General features: G+C 39.4%; 2 protein-coding genes across 2 annotated transcripts; both read left to right on the top strand.

Moving 5' to 3' along the window:
- Window positions 1–978: 978 nt before the first annotated feature.
- On the top strand, window positions 979–4,291 carry LOC5567311 (gamma-secretase subunit pen-2). Its single transcript, XM_001651696.2, has 3 exons — window positions 979–1,181; window positions 1,246–1,350; window positions 4,082–4,291. The coding sequence occupies exons 1-3, from the start codon at window positions 1,121–1,123 to the stop codon at window positions 4,219–4,221; spliced, it is 306 nt and encodes a 101-aa protein (XP_001651746.1). The 5' UTR covers window positions 979–1,120; the 3' UTR covers window positions 4,222–4,291.
- Window positions 4,292–4,387: 96 nt separating this feature from the next.
- Window positions 4,388–15,179, top strand: LOC5567312 (cilia- and flagella-associated protein 57). Its single transcript, XM_001651697.2, has 8 exons — window positions 4,388–4,951; window positions 5,016–5,099; window positions 11,441–12,351; window positions 12,411–12,946; window positions 13,009–13,479; window positions 13,541–13,778; window positions 13,846–14,924; window positions 14,988–15,179. The coding sequence occupies exons 1-8, from the start codon at window positions 4,779–4,781 to the stop codon at window positions 15,123–15,125; spliced, it is 3,630 nt and encodes a 1,209-aa protein (XP_001651747.1). The 5' UTR covers window positions 4,388–4,778; the 3' UTR covers window positions 15,126–15,179.
- Window positions 15,180–15,203: the final 24 nt, after the last annotated feature.

Genomic DNA, 15,203 nt, shown 5'->3' with positions numbered 1-15,203 from the left:
AACTTTTTGTGTTTAGTTCATCTTCCGTAGAGCTTTCTTTGCTTCAGGATTTCGATTTTACTACCACTGAAAAAGAGCCATCTATTGCCTTTTCAGTTTTGAATATCGCCCTATAGATGGCTCTTTTTCAGTGGTAGTAAAAACGAAATCCTGAAACAAAGAAAGCACCACGGAAGATGAACTAAACACAAAAAGTTATGTATTCACTTTACACTTGATTTCTAATCACTACTTTTTTGATCCAGTTTCCAAATTGCAAGTAATCTAAGTTTTTCATTATTTTCCATACGTTTTGACAGTTCTCCGACTACCATTCTTCCATGCGCTTTTCAACACAAGTTTGAGAAATTTGAGAATCCAGCGTACCGCGATCAGTGGAAGGAATACAAAAAACAGTGTCGTCGCTCGGCGGCCAGCGAAAGAAACAGAATGTTCTAAAAGTTGTTGTCTATACTTTTTGCCGCTGGCGCCAACTGTCAGCGGTTATGAACGAAATAAACAGTCGGTACCCTATTAGGAAACTGAATCAAAAAAGTAGTGATTAGAAATCAAGTGTAAAGTGAATACATAACTTGTTGTGTTTAGTTCATCTTCCGTGGTGCTTTCTTTGCTTCAGGATTTCGTTTTTACTACCATTGAAAAAGAGCCATCTATTGCCTTTTCAGTTTTGAATATCGCCCTATTAGTACAGTTATCATATTAAATTTCCATTTCCATGCTATCGACGAATTTTTAATACCATTCTTGGTCTTGTCCATTGCCAAGTCGCCATAAGAAAAGCAATAATGAATTAACCCCTAACGGTAACTTGTACAACTGAGCTGTACGCGGTGAATACCAGGTACTAATCGATCTTCTATACAGTCGTAGTTTAAAAAATTTCCACGAGGTGGAAGCAAACAATTTTGCAATCGGAGTTGACTCGTGTGGAACGAGTTACATACGTTACCCTCGAAGGTATATGCTGTGAGTGAGATGTGCGACAGCTATCGCAGAGCTAGATTTGTTTACGTTTCGTTTTGTATTCGTGCGTCGCTTGAAGTCTCTCCTATCCCATTCTGTAATTTACTTAAAAATAATTAACAATTTTTAATTTAAACCTATAATATCGCAGTAAGTCATGGATCTCAACCGGGTACCGAACGAGCGCAAACTGTACCTCTGCAAATGGTATTTCAAAGGTAACTTTGATCAGTTTCCTATTGTATGGCAGATTAGTCATAGTTTCTTTTTTTTTTCTATCAGTCGGATTCGCACTTTTGCCATTCGTGTGGGCTATCAATACGGTGTGGTTCTTCAGTGAAGCCTTTCGGAAACCCGCCTACGATGAGCAGAAAGAGATACGTAAATGTAAGTCAAATAAACTAAATATTTTCTAGCTAAATTAAGTTACGAGTGTACCGTAGTTTCGGGTGAAATTGATCATTTTTTACAGAGCTCACAAAGAGTTTGATATGTTTAACTATGATAATCTTTTTTATACACTCAATGTTTTGTTACAGTTAACTCTCCCTTACTCGATATTCCGTATCTCGATATCAAGTTAGAGAACCATAGTAAAAGTTGGTTTTCATGGCTAACTCGATGGTCCCTTGAATAGCAGTGGCATTGGCTTTGTGTTCTGTAACTCGATGATCCCTTCAAAATCGAGTAAGGGAGAGTTGACTGTACATACTTAGTATTTACTAATTGTTAATATCATTGGGACTATATATAGTTTGTTAAAGTAAACCCATCAATAAACCTATATGGGACTATTTATAGTTTTCTCCGTAACGCGGCTAGATCATCTTTTCGAGGTACGTTACGAGATAAAATCTATCATATTGTACTCTTGTTGTACCATCAGTGTATATTCTAGCACTATTAACAACTTTCCAATGAAGTCGCCTGACATTATTTTCATTTGATAAAATAATACTTTATATTGAATACACAAGACCGCGTGAGCGGTTATTGGGTCACTAGGTATTTTTGTGTGTTCCAATAGCCGCTCATGCAAAAAATCAAACAAAATTTTAAAGGAATGTTGTTTTTAGTATACAGCCTTCTTTATTGCAGTAGTAGCTATGGTTTGACTATAAAAAATACCAGGACAAATAACGAAATTCGAAATAATGCATTTTTTAATAAGTTCGTCTCGAAATCTGTTTACCGTGAGCGGAAATAGGAACACTTAGATGCTGTAACAAATGCAAATACATATTTTTTTATGAAACTTTTTCAGATTATTTTTATTTTGCCGCTGATTACCTATACTTGGAGCTTCATTGTGACATAAAAATGGTATTGATCGACTCAATAGTTATTTTATAATAAACATTTTAACACATGACTTCCCTTAAATGAGCGGAATCTGGTGCACTGATGGTATCTGTTCTTGTTCATACTGATAAGTTATGGTCGAAAGAGTATAAGAGAGTAACAAGTCACTAATTCATAAGATAAGTTCTTTCCGAGTTCAAGTGCTTATCTTTGGATATCTAGGAGGTAAAAGATTCCGAATCAGTGGAGTACCAGACTTCCTACATTCTAAAATAAGCTTCTTGTTTTAAGGCTTATACCGTGAAGTACCCAAGGAAGAACCCATATTTTGCGCGCGCTGCTAATTTCGCTCACTGACATTTTAAACATGTTTTGCGAAAGTATTTTTTGTTAGCAGGTATTTTGAATAATTCTTCTTCAGCCATGGTTACATAACATGCAATAATGTAGTCCATTTTGTATCAAGAAATATGAATAAAATAGCAATCAGTATCATGAGGGGCGCACGCTTTGTCTGAACCAGTCGATTATAAAAACCGGTTGTACATCGGGGTTTTTCTCGCTGGAGTTCAGTATTTGGGTTATATTTTCATAATCGGAAGGTTTTGAAATATTTCATCGGTGAAATTTTGATTTTTTCCACTTTTAAGCTATTTTTCATACTAAAACCTATGAAAATTCCATTTTCAACGCATTTCAGTCCACTCAAAATGTATGGAAAAAATGTCACCGATAGAATATTTCAAATCTTTCCGATTATGAAAATATAGACCAAATACTGATCTCTAGCGAGAAAAAATCTTAAGTACATTCGATTTTTATAATCTTTTAGTTCAGACATAGCGTGGGGCGCGCTTTTGAGAGTTTAATGGTGACAAACTGTTTCCTCCAAAAGGTATAAATAGCGGTATCTTTTTCTAAAGAGGCTCTATGCAAAATGGTAAAGACTGATAATTGTATAAAAAACGACTACTTCATCATTTCTCGATAGTAATGGAAGCAAATGCTGAAAGAATTGCTAGAGGAATTTGGGGATAAATTGCAAATAGATCCCTGCAAAGAAAATTATGGAGCAGTTTTGGGCAAACTTCAAAATTGTGGGCTTCTAGTGAATTATAATCTTGAATTATACAAATTTGAATGAGAAAATCTTTGTCTTTTTGAAACTTAAACTTTGGTTGTCATTGGCTGGGAGGGAGAAACCAATGCAAAATTTCTCTACGTCACAGTGAGCCGAGATTTTGCTGTCACGAATTGTCACTGTGAGCCCGGATCTTAAACAATGGACAAACATGATAAAAGCGCGTATTTAGCCAAAGCATATTTTTACATTTCACCAAAAGTAGCAAAAATCGAATTAGAATCAATTCATGCACATTCAAAAGTAACGTCACGAGAGCACCATTTATTCTAATTGAATATAACGTAATGTAATGAGGCTCTTTTTACTGTTTTCAATAAAAACTGAAAATTAAACGTATAGAAAAATGTGGCCCTTTTTCGATGTTTGTCCAGAAAGATCGAAGGTACACAACAAATGAAAACTAGTGATTTTCACCAAGCCTGCCTTGATTGTCGTTGGCAAACTGGAGTTGTCTTGCAGTTTGGAAAAAAAATTGTATCAAATTTCGTGTGTAGTATCGGTGCCTCCCTCCCAGGTCATTGGTAGTTATTTGGTTGATAATAAATGTAGGGGGATTAGGGGCATAATGAACATACGAGGCGAAATGGACACCCCCTCAATATCTGAGAATATGCATACTTGATCAAAAATTATAGTAAATAAAAAGTTATAAATAAATCTTTTTTCTTTCAGATGTAATCTTTTCCGCGATCGGATCACTCATATGGTTTACCTTAATCCTCACATGGGTGATGACGTTCCAACTCAAGCGGACAGAATGGGGTGACTTCGCCGATAGCATAAGTTTCATCATTCCCCTTGGACGCGCGTAATGCAGTCAACACATTATTCATTAATAAAGTTTTTTAGAATAATTTGAATAAAACACTACATAACTCATAATAAAACTTTTTGAATATTCAAATCACCTCAATAAATCGGATTTTTTCTTCAACCCCCCTCCCCACACATCCACAGTAGGCTACCGCGATATCGATCGCTATTTTACTTTCAAGTTCAGCACTGCTCTGGTTCCGTCAATCATTCACGCCTCCGGAAACCTTTGCCTTTGACTGAATGGGCGCAATTTCCTTCCTGCCGTTGCTACAAAACCGAATGTCCCCGCGACCTGTTGCTTCAAAATAGCAACCGAACGCATTCTCAGCACGCGCCCCCAAAACGACACCTAGTATCGGAATTCCGCACTGTTACCAAGGCACCCGGGCTCGGGTCAAAATCCGTTGAATGCACCCGAATGGTTGTTTATTCCGCTGGCCTGGTTTCAGTTCAGAAGTGAACAGCCAATCGATAAGTGGTGAAAAATTTTCGCTCCGTGGAGGAATTTTTCTGAAAAATTTCTTTGAAAGTTGAACGTTTTATCGGTGAAATAATGGAGAAAGAAAGCCGTTCTAAACCGATTTCGATCGTTCCGAAGAATGTGTTTGGATTGCGAACGGATATTGTTGGAAATGTGCATTTCACAACGAAGCAGGAGATCATTTACCCGGTGGCAGGGGTCCTAGCCATTCACGATTACAGCACCAATAAGCAGAAGTTTTTGAGGTAAAAGTAATGTGATCGAGGGTTTTCTAAGCAATGATTGCAAACTGGAATTGATTGTTTGTAGATTTCCAGAAAATTATCACCCTGAAAGGATTGTCATTTCGCCGGATCGCAGATACATAGCAATATCGGAAAAGAGTGCTGATAAGTAAGTATGATCAGTCATTGCCATTATAGGTACATACATAAAACAACTGTAACTAGGATTTATTTGCATAAAGAGTAAATTTTGAGATTCTGTACCAACACTTAACGCTTAAAGTATGGAATCCCTTCACCGAATATTGCAACACTTGAAAAAGTTCAGAATCACCGGTAAGCATAAGTGATTTTCTGGAGTCTGGATGCGAAAGTGCTCATAGTGCTTCTCGGCTTAGTGTTATGAGCACTTTCGCATCCGTATATCGTATGGCAAGTACAATGATGTCGTAGGAAGTCAAGGAAATTTCCATTATGAAAAGAACCTGGACCGACGGGAAGAAGGGGCAGTACTGACGAAGGCATTTCCTCCGTTGTCCCGTCCTTCATTGCCTGTGCTCTCAGCGCATTTCAAGTGTTCGTCGTAGTGCTCCTTCCACCTTTCGATCACCTCGGGTCCGTCCGACAAAATTTCCCATCTTTATCACTGCACATCTCGGCTCGCGGCACGAAGCCGCTGCGGAATGCGTTGAGCCTCTGATAGAACTTACATGTTTCTTGATACCGGCACAGCTGTTCCATCTCTTCGCACTCCGTATCCTCCAGGCGGCGTTTTTTCTCCCGAAAGAGGCGGGTCTGCTGCTGCTGTTTCCGTCTATAACGTTCAACGTTCTGCCGGGTCCCTTGATGCAGCATGACCGCCCGCGCTGCATTCTTCTTCTGCAGAATATGCTTACATTCCTCGTCGAACCAACCGTTCTATCGATTCCGACCCACGTACCCGATGTTGCTTTCAGCTACCTCGTTGCTGCGGTAATGCAGCCTCGAGGTGCTGCGCGTATGCAGCTGCGACATCCGGTTGCTTACGCCGCTCTAGGTCATACCAGGGCGGCCGTCGGTATCGTGCGTTGTTAACGACGGAAAGTTTCGGGCGCAGTTTAACCATCACCAGATAGTGGTCAGAGTCAATGTTAACGCCACGATAGGTCCTGGCGTCGATAATGTCAGAAAATTGCCGTCCATCAATCAGGCTGTGCTGGAAGTAGGTGCTACGAATGGCCATATTATTGGAGGCGGCGAAATCAATTAGTCGTAAGCCGTTTTCGTTCGTCTGCCGGTGGGCGCTGAACTTTCCAATCGTCGTCGGTCTGAACTCCTCCTCCTAGCCAACCTGAGCGTTTAGATCTCGCGTTCAAGCTGCGCGTAAATTGAAGAACCGGCCTTTGAGCCTCAACTTACACATTCTCTCATTGATCACGCGCCTCTGCATATCACCCATCGCTAAAAGCTTCAGTCAGGCGTTTAGGCGTATTGTGCCACGAAGTGTGGGTTCGATTCCCGCTCCAGTCAGTGGAAACTTTTCGTCAAACGAATAATTCATCACAGGGTGTTTCGTGTTGTCCGTTGCCTAATGTAATCGTTCAGTCTGTGCAGTCTATATGCTGAAGACGGTGTAATTTGTTTTTTTTTAATCCTTGGAGGTATTACTAGAATAATTTTTGAAAAGCTTCCAAAATAATTTTCCAAACACTTGGATCCTGATAAATCTTTGCATGCATTTACTTATGAATCTGCTAAAAAAAATCACTAGAAAAGGAATCCATCGAAAATTTTTGGATATAATTCCAAGATTGATTTGAAGCAAAATTTCAAAAACAAAATTTAGTAGTAATGTCTTAAAACTGCTTTGAGGATATTTAAAGAAATTAAAGCGATAAATTATGGATGAAATTCGTGAGCTTGAGCTTGATTGGCCGCCCGTGGATGCACTCCAGTATCGCCAGATCAGCTGCACTTACACAAGGAACCAACCGAATGACTGCTTGGGACTAACAGGCATCCTCAGTGTATAAGTGCTGGTGATCTTCTATTTTTAGGCAACAATGGCACCTGCCACGTCAGAATGCAGACCAATGAGGGGAAGGGGGAGGAATTGATGATGCATTGAACCGGCTCCCACGTAGACCGTATATTCCACTGCATCCACGCCAGTTCATGCGGGAGTGTATGGATTGGGGGAAAGGCATGGCAGAGAGGTTTGCTTTTGTGGTTAGCAGACTGCCTATATATCATGCGTAAGAAAGGCGTGCGCGTGGAAGTAGGAAGCGTTAGGGAAACGGTTTCTTGTCCGTCTCTGGTTCTAGCGTTTGCTATGAACGAATAGTTTTCGAGTGTGATATATTTAGAATGGAAGATAGAAGCAAGTGAGAGATATACAACTACAAAGTACGAGGAAAGGGACGGGCCTGGGATTGAACCCATAACCTTCTGCATATGAAGCAGAAGCGGTAGCCATCAGACCACCAACCCCGTCTTTATGTAAATTATGGATGAAATTCGTGGTAGAAAAACACATAACATGATTCTTGAAAAAAAACTTTGTCAGTACCCCAAAACCTTTAGCAACAATCCCAAGAGAATCTCCAGGTATGCTTCCCAAATTATTTCAAGAGGGAATATTTGATCTGTTTATAATTTCCTGAAGAAACCGTTAGTGAAATAGACAAATATTTAGTGGTATAGTTGAAAAAATTCTGGAGAAATCCTCATCTTATGAAATAATTTTCAAAAATCTTCCTGTTATAACTTATGAAGAAATCACTCGTTGTTTTCAAGCAATACCACAGATGGATATAATGAGGAACTTCTTGTCGATTTCATAGAAGACTATATAGGTATACACTACCCGTCATAAATACGGACTCGCTTGAAAAAGTATTGCAACACTCAGCTGAATATTGAATCACCTTGAAAAGTTTAGCATCTCCTCAAAACACGAACGTTCATGATACTATATCTCGAGATGCTGATGATCTATAATAGTGCGGTCTTCAGCAAAGTTGTTCAGCGGATCAAGGACATCCGGAAGGCAGACAGTTTGGTTGGAAATTTGCCGCTAGGTGGCAATAGTGAGCATGTATAATTGAGCATTTTAAGCATGTTCTATCTTGTGATCCATATGAGATAGAAAGTTCGAGTCTTCGGCAACGTTGTTCAGCAGGTCGAAGACATTCGGAAGGTTTAGTTCGCAATTTTGCCACTAGGTGACACTAGTGAGTATGTAAAATTGGGCATTTTAAACATGTTCTATCTTGAGATTCACATGAGATAGAAAATTCTAGTCTTCAGCAAAGTTGTTCAGAATGTCAAGCACTATTGGAAAATAGGTAATTTGATTCTAAATTTAGCCGCTGGGTAGCGCTAGTGTGCAGATAAAAATGAGCATCTAACTCATCATTCAGATAAGATAGAAAGCTCGAGTCTTCGACAAAGTTAATTATAAGTTCAAAGACATCCAAATTGCCAACCGTTTGATTCTAAATTTTGCTGCTAGATGACGCTAGGTAGCATATGAAATTGAGCATTCTAAACTAGTTTATTTTTTGATCCAAATAAAATAGAAAGCTAAAGTCTACGGCAAAGTTGTTCAGAAAGTCGAGTGCATTCGGAAAACAGAATGATTTATATATTTTCAACTTCAAGAAATCCGGACGTCACTTAAGTTACAGAATTCCGAGGTTATCAAGAAAACGAACTTTTACTCTAGTTCTTCAACACTTTGTCGAGCTATGGAACATGAAGTTATGGAGGGTTGACTGTTATTAAATCTCATGATTCAATAAGATAGAATATCCATAGTTCAGATAGTCTTTGGCATATGGAAGTGAAAGTGATTAAGATCAGAATCATAACATATTCAAGTGATTCAGGCCTGATCCATTGCATATTCAAGTGTTTCAGATCTGATGAATCTTTCAAGGATTCGGATATTTTTTACTTCATGTGTGAGTGATTCGTGCCTGACGCACATCATATTCAAATTATTCAAGTCAGAAACTCTTCTTATCCAAGCGATTCAGGATTGCTTGTCTTTATATTCAATTGATTCATGTTGATTCACTCCATACCCTAGTGATCCTCTTTATATTCATGTGTTTCAGGTTAGATTCACTTCATAATCAAGTAATTCATGTTTTATTTTCTCCATATTAAAAAAATAATGTCAGATTCACTCCATGTTCAAGTGACTCATGACTTATTCACTTCATATTCAAGTGATTCAGGTTTGGTTCGCTTCATACCCACATTATTCACGTCAGATTCACTTCATTTACAAGTAATTCAGGGTTGTTTCACTTCCTATTTTAGTGATTCATGTCAGATTCACTGCCTATTCAAGTCTTTCAGATCTGATTCACATAATATTCAAGTGACGCAGATCGAAATTACTTCATATTCATCTGTTTCAAGAATGGACAAGAATGAAATACTTGATATTCAAATAGTTCAGGTCTGATTCACCTTAAATGTAGGTCATTTTTTTCTGCATTTTCCAGTTGATCAGGTATTCACATCATGTTCAAGCAGTTTGGTACTGATTCATTTAATTTTCAAGTAAATCATGTTTGGTTCACTTTATATTCAAGTGTTTCAGGTACGATTGGCTGCATTTTCTAGAGATTCAGGACTGATTGTATTTGAGGACTCCATTATTGATTCACTCCATCTTTGAGTGAATCAGGTCTGATTCATTCATTTAAAAGCGATTCATGTCTGATTTACTTTACATTCAAGTGTTTAAAGTTTGATTTAATTTATATTTTAGTTAATCGGGTCTGAATTGCTTCATATTTAAGGAATTCAAGACTGATATACTTCATTTTCATGTGATTCAGGTTTAATTTATTTCATTTTCAAGTAATTGAGTAAATCTCCTTTCTTTCAATCTCCTAATAATCGATACTGATTCGTTATATTCAAATGTTTCAGGTCTGTCATACTTTATATTTAAGTGATTCAGGACTGACTAACTTCATTGTCGAGTGATTCATGTTAGATTCGCTCCACATCCAAGTGATTTGTGTCGGATTCATTGCGTATTCAGGTGCACCAGGTTTCATTCATTCATTCATTCACTTTATAAGTCTAACTTATTTCATATTCACGTGATACAGGTCTGAATTAATTTATATTCAAGTAATTCAGATCTGATTCATTTTTAAGTTTATGTCATTCGTTTTTGTTTAACTGCATTTTCCAGTGATTCATGTCTTCCAAACTGTTAGGACTAGCTCACTTCCTTTTCTAATGAATTGGGTCTTTATGCTCAAATAATTTGAGACTGATTCACTTCATTTTCAAGAGATCCTGGATTGTTCTACTTAATTTTTACCTAATCTTGTCAGCTTCACCTCATATTAAAGAGATTCATGTATGACATTATATTCAATAGTGTCGGGTCTGATTCATTTCATATTCCAGCGATTCAGTCCAAATGCACTTCATTTCCTAGTGATTCGGCTTTAAATCATTGGATATTCAAGACTCAAATTTTCTATCTTATTTTGATTAGAAGATATAACTCGCTTGAAATCCTTAATTTAATATGCTTACTAGTGGCACCAACTGTTTTTTTATGATCTAAAAGATCTGATTATTTTTTTTTTTATGATCTAAAAGATCTGATTATGGGGCCTTCCTTAGCCGAGTGGTTAGAGTCCGCGGCTACAAAGCAAAGCCATGCTGAAGGTGTCTGGGTTCGATTCCCGGTCGGTCCAGGATCTTTTCGTAATGGAAATTTCCTTGACTTCCCTGGGCATAAAGTATCATCGTACCTGTCACACGATATACGAATGCGAAAATGGCAACTTTGGCAAATAAAGCTCTCAGTTAATAACTGTGGAAGTGCTCATAAGAACACTAATCTGAGTAGCAGGCTCTGTCCCAGTGAGGACGTAAATGCCAAGAAGAAGAAGAAGAAAAGATCTGATTTCCGAATGTCCATGATACTATGAACAACTTTCCAGGAGACTCGAGTTTTCTATCTCTTGTGGATTCGAGAACAAGTTTAGCATGCTCAATTTTACATACTCACTAGCACTACCTATAGGAAAAAAATCAAACCAAACTGAAAAAAGATAAGTTTAAATAAAGTAAATCTAAAAACTTTAGCCACTAGACGATTCAAATCGACAAATTGAATTATACTGTGGACAATCTTTTGCGTATTTACTCAAATTATCTCACTTTTTAAACTCGTGAGCGGGCTACTGGAACATGAGCGGATACTGGTACGTTGACGATATTAGTTTATCTCTTCTAACTGAATTTTCCAAAAACTATCCTAGACTTTTGTTTCGCACGAACACGTCGATAAAAGATAAAAGTGAAAGAACTGTGCAAATGTGATGTCCCGTGCTCAAGCCATTTCATGACATACAAACACCACTCCATTTTTATGTATATAGATAGATAGATAGATAGATAGAAGAAGAAGATAGAAGATGGGCCATTACCTACTAGCATGACACTATTTAATTTTGATTTCTCCATCTCCCAACCCTACACCAGCAAATCATTGATCAACATCTACGACATCGCAACGCTGAAGAAACGGAAGACCCTTCAACTGCCACCGGATTGCCCCAACACTCAGATAGGCAACATTTGCTTCACATACGACTCGCGTGGAATCGCAGTCCTCTCCGTGGAACCGGATGCCTTTCTCTCGATCTTTTCGTTCGATAAGAACGAATCGCTCATCATTGGCCGAGCCTCCAACTCCAGTCAACAAGGGCAGGCCAACTATTTGTCGTGCAACCCCGGAGATGCCACAATTGTGGCCGTCGGGGGTTATTACATGCTCAAAATAATGAACAAAACCGATAAGGGCTTCGGACAGATTGGAACCATCAAAGGGGACAACTTGCTTGTAACATCGATCGCATGGTTGACTGCCGAAGCCCTCGCTGCAGGAACGGCTGAAACCGAACTGATATTTGTTGAATCTGGAGAGCTAAAACTCAAGCTGAGAGCCGACGAAGTTGAGCGGATCGATCTTTCGACCGATACCGATGGAGAACTCTCGTCGAGCCCGGACAGCGATTCAAGTACCAAGAAGGAAAACCACGATGTGCTCTGTTTGACTCAGTTCGACACAGGATTTCTCTATGCTATCCACAATTCGGTTCACGTTTTCGAGAAAACTACCAACTACATTTTTACGAAGAAATCGATCATACGGATCCCCGTCACGCTCTACGATGAACAATCGTACAAGATCATCAACGTCGCCGTAAATGCCGAACAAGACACGATCGTCGTCGCTACGAAACATTCCCAAATCTACATTGGAATGTTGTTCGTTCCAGAAACTCTGAAGGTCAGCGAATTGGTGTTTCGACATCTGGGGGAACCTCTTCATGTCAATGGAATAGTTGGTCTCTCGGTATGTTCCTGGAAGCCAATTCTTATGACTGCGTGTAAGTTACTAAAGTTGTTTAAATAACCTGTAGTTATACGACCGAATTTCAAATTTTAGCTAAGGATCTTACCATACGTCTCTGGAACTACCACAGCATGAAAGTCGAGTTGGTAAAGAAGTTTCAGATCGAAATCGGAGTTATCGCGCTGCACCCATCGGGATTCTTCGCCGCCGTTGGTTTCATCGATTTGCTACGGTTGATGCAAATTCAGCTGGATGACCTTAAGGTTACCAAGGCATTCAACTACCCGAATTGCACACAGCTGAAGTTCTCGAACCGGGGTCACCTATTGGCCGCAGCTCATGGAAAGGTTATCAGTTTAATCAGTATCTTCACGTTTGAAGTTGTGCAAACGCTCAAAGGCCACAATGGAACCATACTGAGCCTATCATGGTCTGCTGATGATCTTCTCCTAGCGTCCGGTGGAAACGATGGAGCCATCTACAAATGGAATGTAGTAACCGGCGAGCGAATCGAAGAGATAGTCCAGAAAGGGATCCATTACCGTTCCTTGGCATTGACGAGCGATGCCAATTCAGTGTTTGCCATCACAAATACGGGACTTATCCGGGAGATGTGCAAATCAGACATAGTGAGTAAAGCTGTGAGGTTGTCGATATTTTGGAATGTCTTTTTAATGCTTTGATGTTTCAGAATCGAGAATTCAAGATCCCAGACTTGACGCCGCTAACGGACATTGCTCTGTCTAGATCCGATCTGATGATGTTCGTTGGCACAGAGAGAGGCCACCTCTACAATGTAGATAGCAGTAACGGGAATTGCAGCAACATTCGGTTCTTCAACACCAAAATCACCAAGGTTTGTTTGACTTACAACGATTGCACACTTATTACATCGGCTGATGACGGTACGTTGATCATCTGGACGATTTTGAACAACGAAGGTAAAACTGCGCCGCATGCTCCGGAATTGGGACTTTGTTCGGATATCTTGATAGCTAGGCAAGATTTGGTCGATAAGAATGATTTGATTTCTACCCTGGAAATGCGGATTCAACAGCAGATTATGGAGTTTCAATACAAGATGAAACAAGGGGACGTATTCCACTCAGAGCAGATGAGGGACATTCATCGAGACTACTGCGCAGCGATTGAAGAATTGAAGGTAAGTTGGTTGATGGTTGAAGATACCATACAAGAGTATAAACTCTTAACGATCCCTCTAGAAAAAGAATGAAGAAATGGAAATGGCCCATCTGGAGGAGTTCAACCTGATGACGGCGAGTATTGCTCAGGCCAAGGAAGATCATCAGAAGGAAATGATGGAATTCGAAGCGCAGTTCCATGAGAAAATTATCATGGAATACGACAAGCTCAGCGAAATGAAGCAACGCATGGACCAGATGCGAGAAGATTATGAGATCAAACTCCGTCGATCAGCAGGTTGCTTGCAGGATACAATTGGTGAGTTTTAAAAAAATATCTCTAGATATTAGTTAGTTTGCTTTCTAACATGTTTCAACAATTTCAGAATCTTTGGAGGCTGACCAAAAGAAACAACTGATTGAAAAACAGGAAATTATAGAAGGATTGTTGAAGGAAATGGATCGAAAACGAATAGAGTTCAACGAGTACTGCAAGCAGGTTGATGTTGACAACGATCGCAACAAAGTCGAATTGCAGCTGAACTACGAGAAGAAACTCCAAGAGGAGGAGGAAAATTGCATGAAATGGCGAGGTGAGGCCGGAGTACTGAAGAAGAAATTCTCCACTCTAAGCCGAGAGGCGGAAAACTACCGAAAAGAGATTGAAACCCTCCAATATCAGCACGGAAAGTTTCAGCAAGCAATTAAACAACACCAGAGAGACATTGAAGATCTAAAAAGAGACCTCTCAGATCGTGAAGCGATTATCAAAGAAAAGGAACGTAAACTTCACGAGATGAACAAAAAGACGAACGAGTTGGAGAAATACAAGCAAGTTCAAACGCACAAAATTAACGAGCTCAAAAGCCAAATTGAACCGAAGGAAAGGGAAATCAAAGAGAAGAAAGAAGTGATTGGTGAGATGGAGAAAAAGCTAGAAGAATTGCAGCAGAACAACAAACAACTAGCTTTACAGTTGCAAGAATTGCGCGACAAATACTACGGAGCCGATCTAGAGCTTCGTAAGGAGCGCAATCGATTCCGCGGGGCTAAAAATCAGTACCAACAAGTTTGCAGAGAGATTTATAACGTCGCTGGACTGATTCAAAAACCCGACGAATTGAAACGAGGAATAACCGATCTGTGCCATCGATATTCGGACGACAAAGAGCTTCAGAAGTCACTGGCTTCAACCGAAGACGTTCAGAATGAGTTCCTTCGACAGAGAGAACACTTGGAAAAGTTGACCAAGAATGCGAAAATGAAGAGCGGGCAGACTAAAGATACGGGCGAGACTATGAAGCTGTTGAAGGAGAACATGGAACTGCTGTCCGAGTTGAACAAGTTGAGAGAGCTGCTAAACGAGAAGCAACGTGCCTGCACCAGAATGGAAGCATTGCTGGGACTGTCCAGTAAGGCTATATCACCACGGGAAGCAAAATTGAAGCTCGAGAAAGCTGTTGCGGTAAGAAATCCCATTCGATTTTATTACTCAGAAATTTTGTATAGTAAAGTCAATTCTTTCTAGGACAAGGACGAACTGGAGAACAGACATCGTGAGCAGGTGACCAAACTACAAGAAGTGATCAAATCGCTTTCCAATGAAAATCAAAATTTACGATCGGAAATCGTTGGTTTGAACAAGAAAAATAGCACTAGAAGTTAAGACTAGAGCAATGTATGCTTGGTTTTAGAAATACATCGTAGTGTGTTCTTGAAATGGAGTTCTCATTTTTCTATCAAC

The sequence above is a fragment of the Aedes aegypti genome, chromosome 2 (assembly GCF_002204515.2).
Source record: "Aedes aegypti strain LVP_AGWG chromosome 2, AaegL5.0 Primary Assembly, whole genome shotgun sequence".
In the NCBI taxonomy this organism is placed as follows: Eukaryota; Metazoa; Arthropoda; class Insecta; order Diptera; family Culicidae; genus Aedes; species Aedes aegypti.
The sequence above is the reverse complement of the archived record's forward strand: the minus strand, read 5'-3'. Positions and strand labels throughout refer to the sequence as shown.

What these genes read in the sequence shown, in the direction of transcription:
- LOC5567311 (XM_001651696.2), top strand. Translation starts at nt 1,121, where the DNA reads ATGGATCTCAACCGGGTACCGAACGAGCGCAAACTGTACCTCTGCAAA. An exon ending in CTGCAAATGGTATTTCAAAG is followed by an intron (nt 1,182 to 1,245) that starts GTAACTTTGATC and finishes TTTTTCTATCAG; the next exon opens with TCGGATTCGCACTTTTGCCA. An exon ending in GCAGAAAGAGATACGTAAAT is followed by an intron (nt 1,351 to 4,081) that starts GTAAGTCAAATA and finishes TTTTTCTTTCAG; the next exon opens with ATGTAATCTTTTCCGCGATC.
- LOC5567312 (XM_001651697.2), top strand. Translation starts at nt 4,779, where the DNA reads ATGGAGAAAGAAAGCCGTTCTAAACCGATTTCGATCGTTCCGAAGAAT. An exon ending in TCGGAAAAGAGTGCTGATAA is followed by an intron (nt 5,100 to 11,440) that starts GTAAGTATGATC and finishes ACCCTACACCAG; the next exon opens with CAAATCATTGATCAACATCT. An exon ending in CAGCGATTGAAGAATTGAAG is followed by an intron (nt 13,480 to 13,540) that starts GTAAGTTGGTTG and finishes CGATCCCTCTAG; the next exon opens with AAAAAGAATGAAGAAATGGA.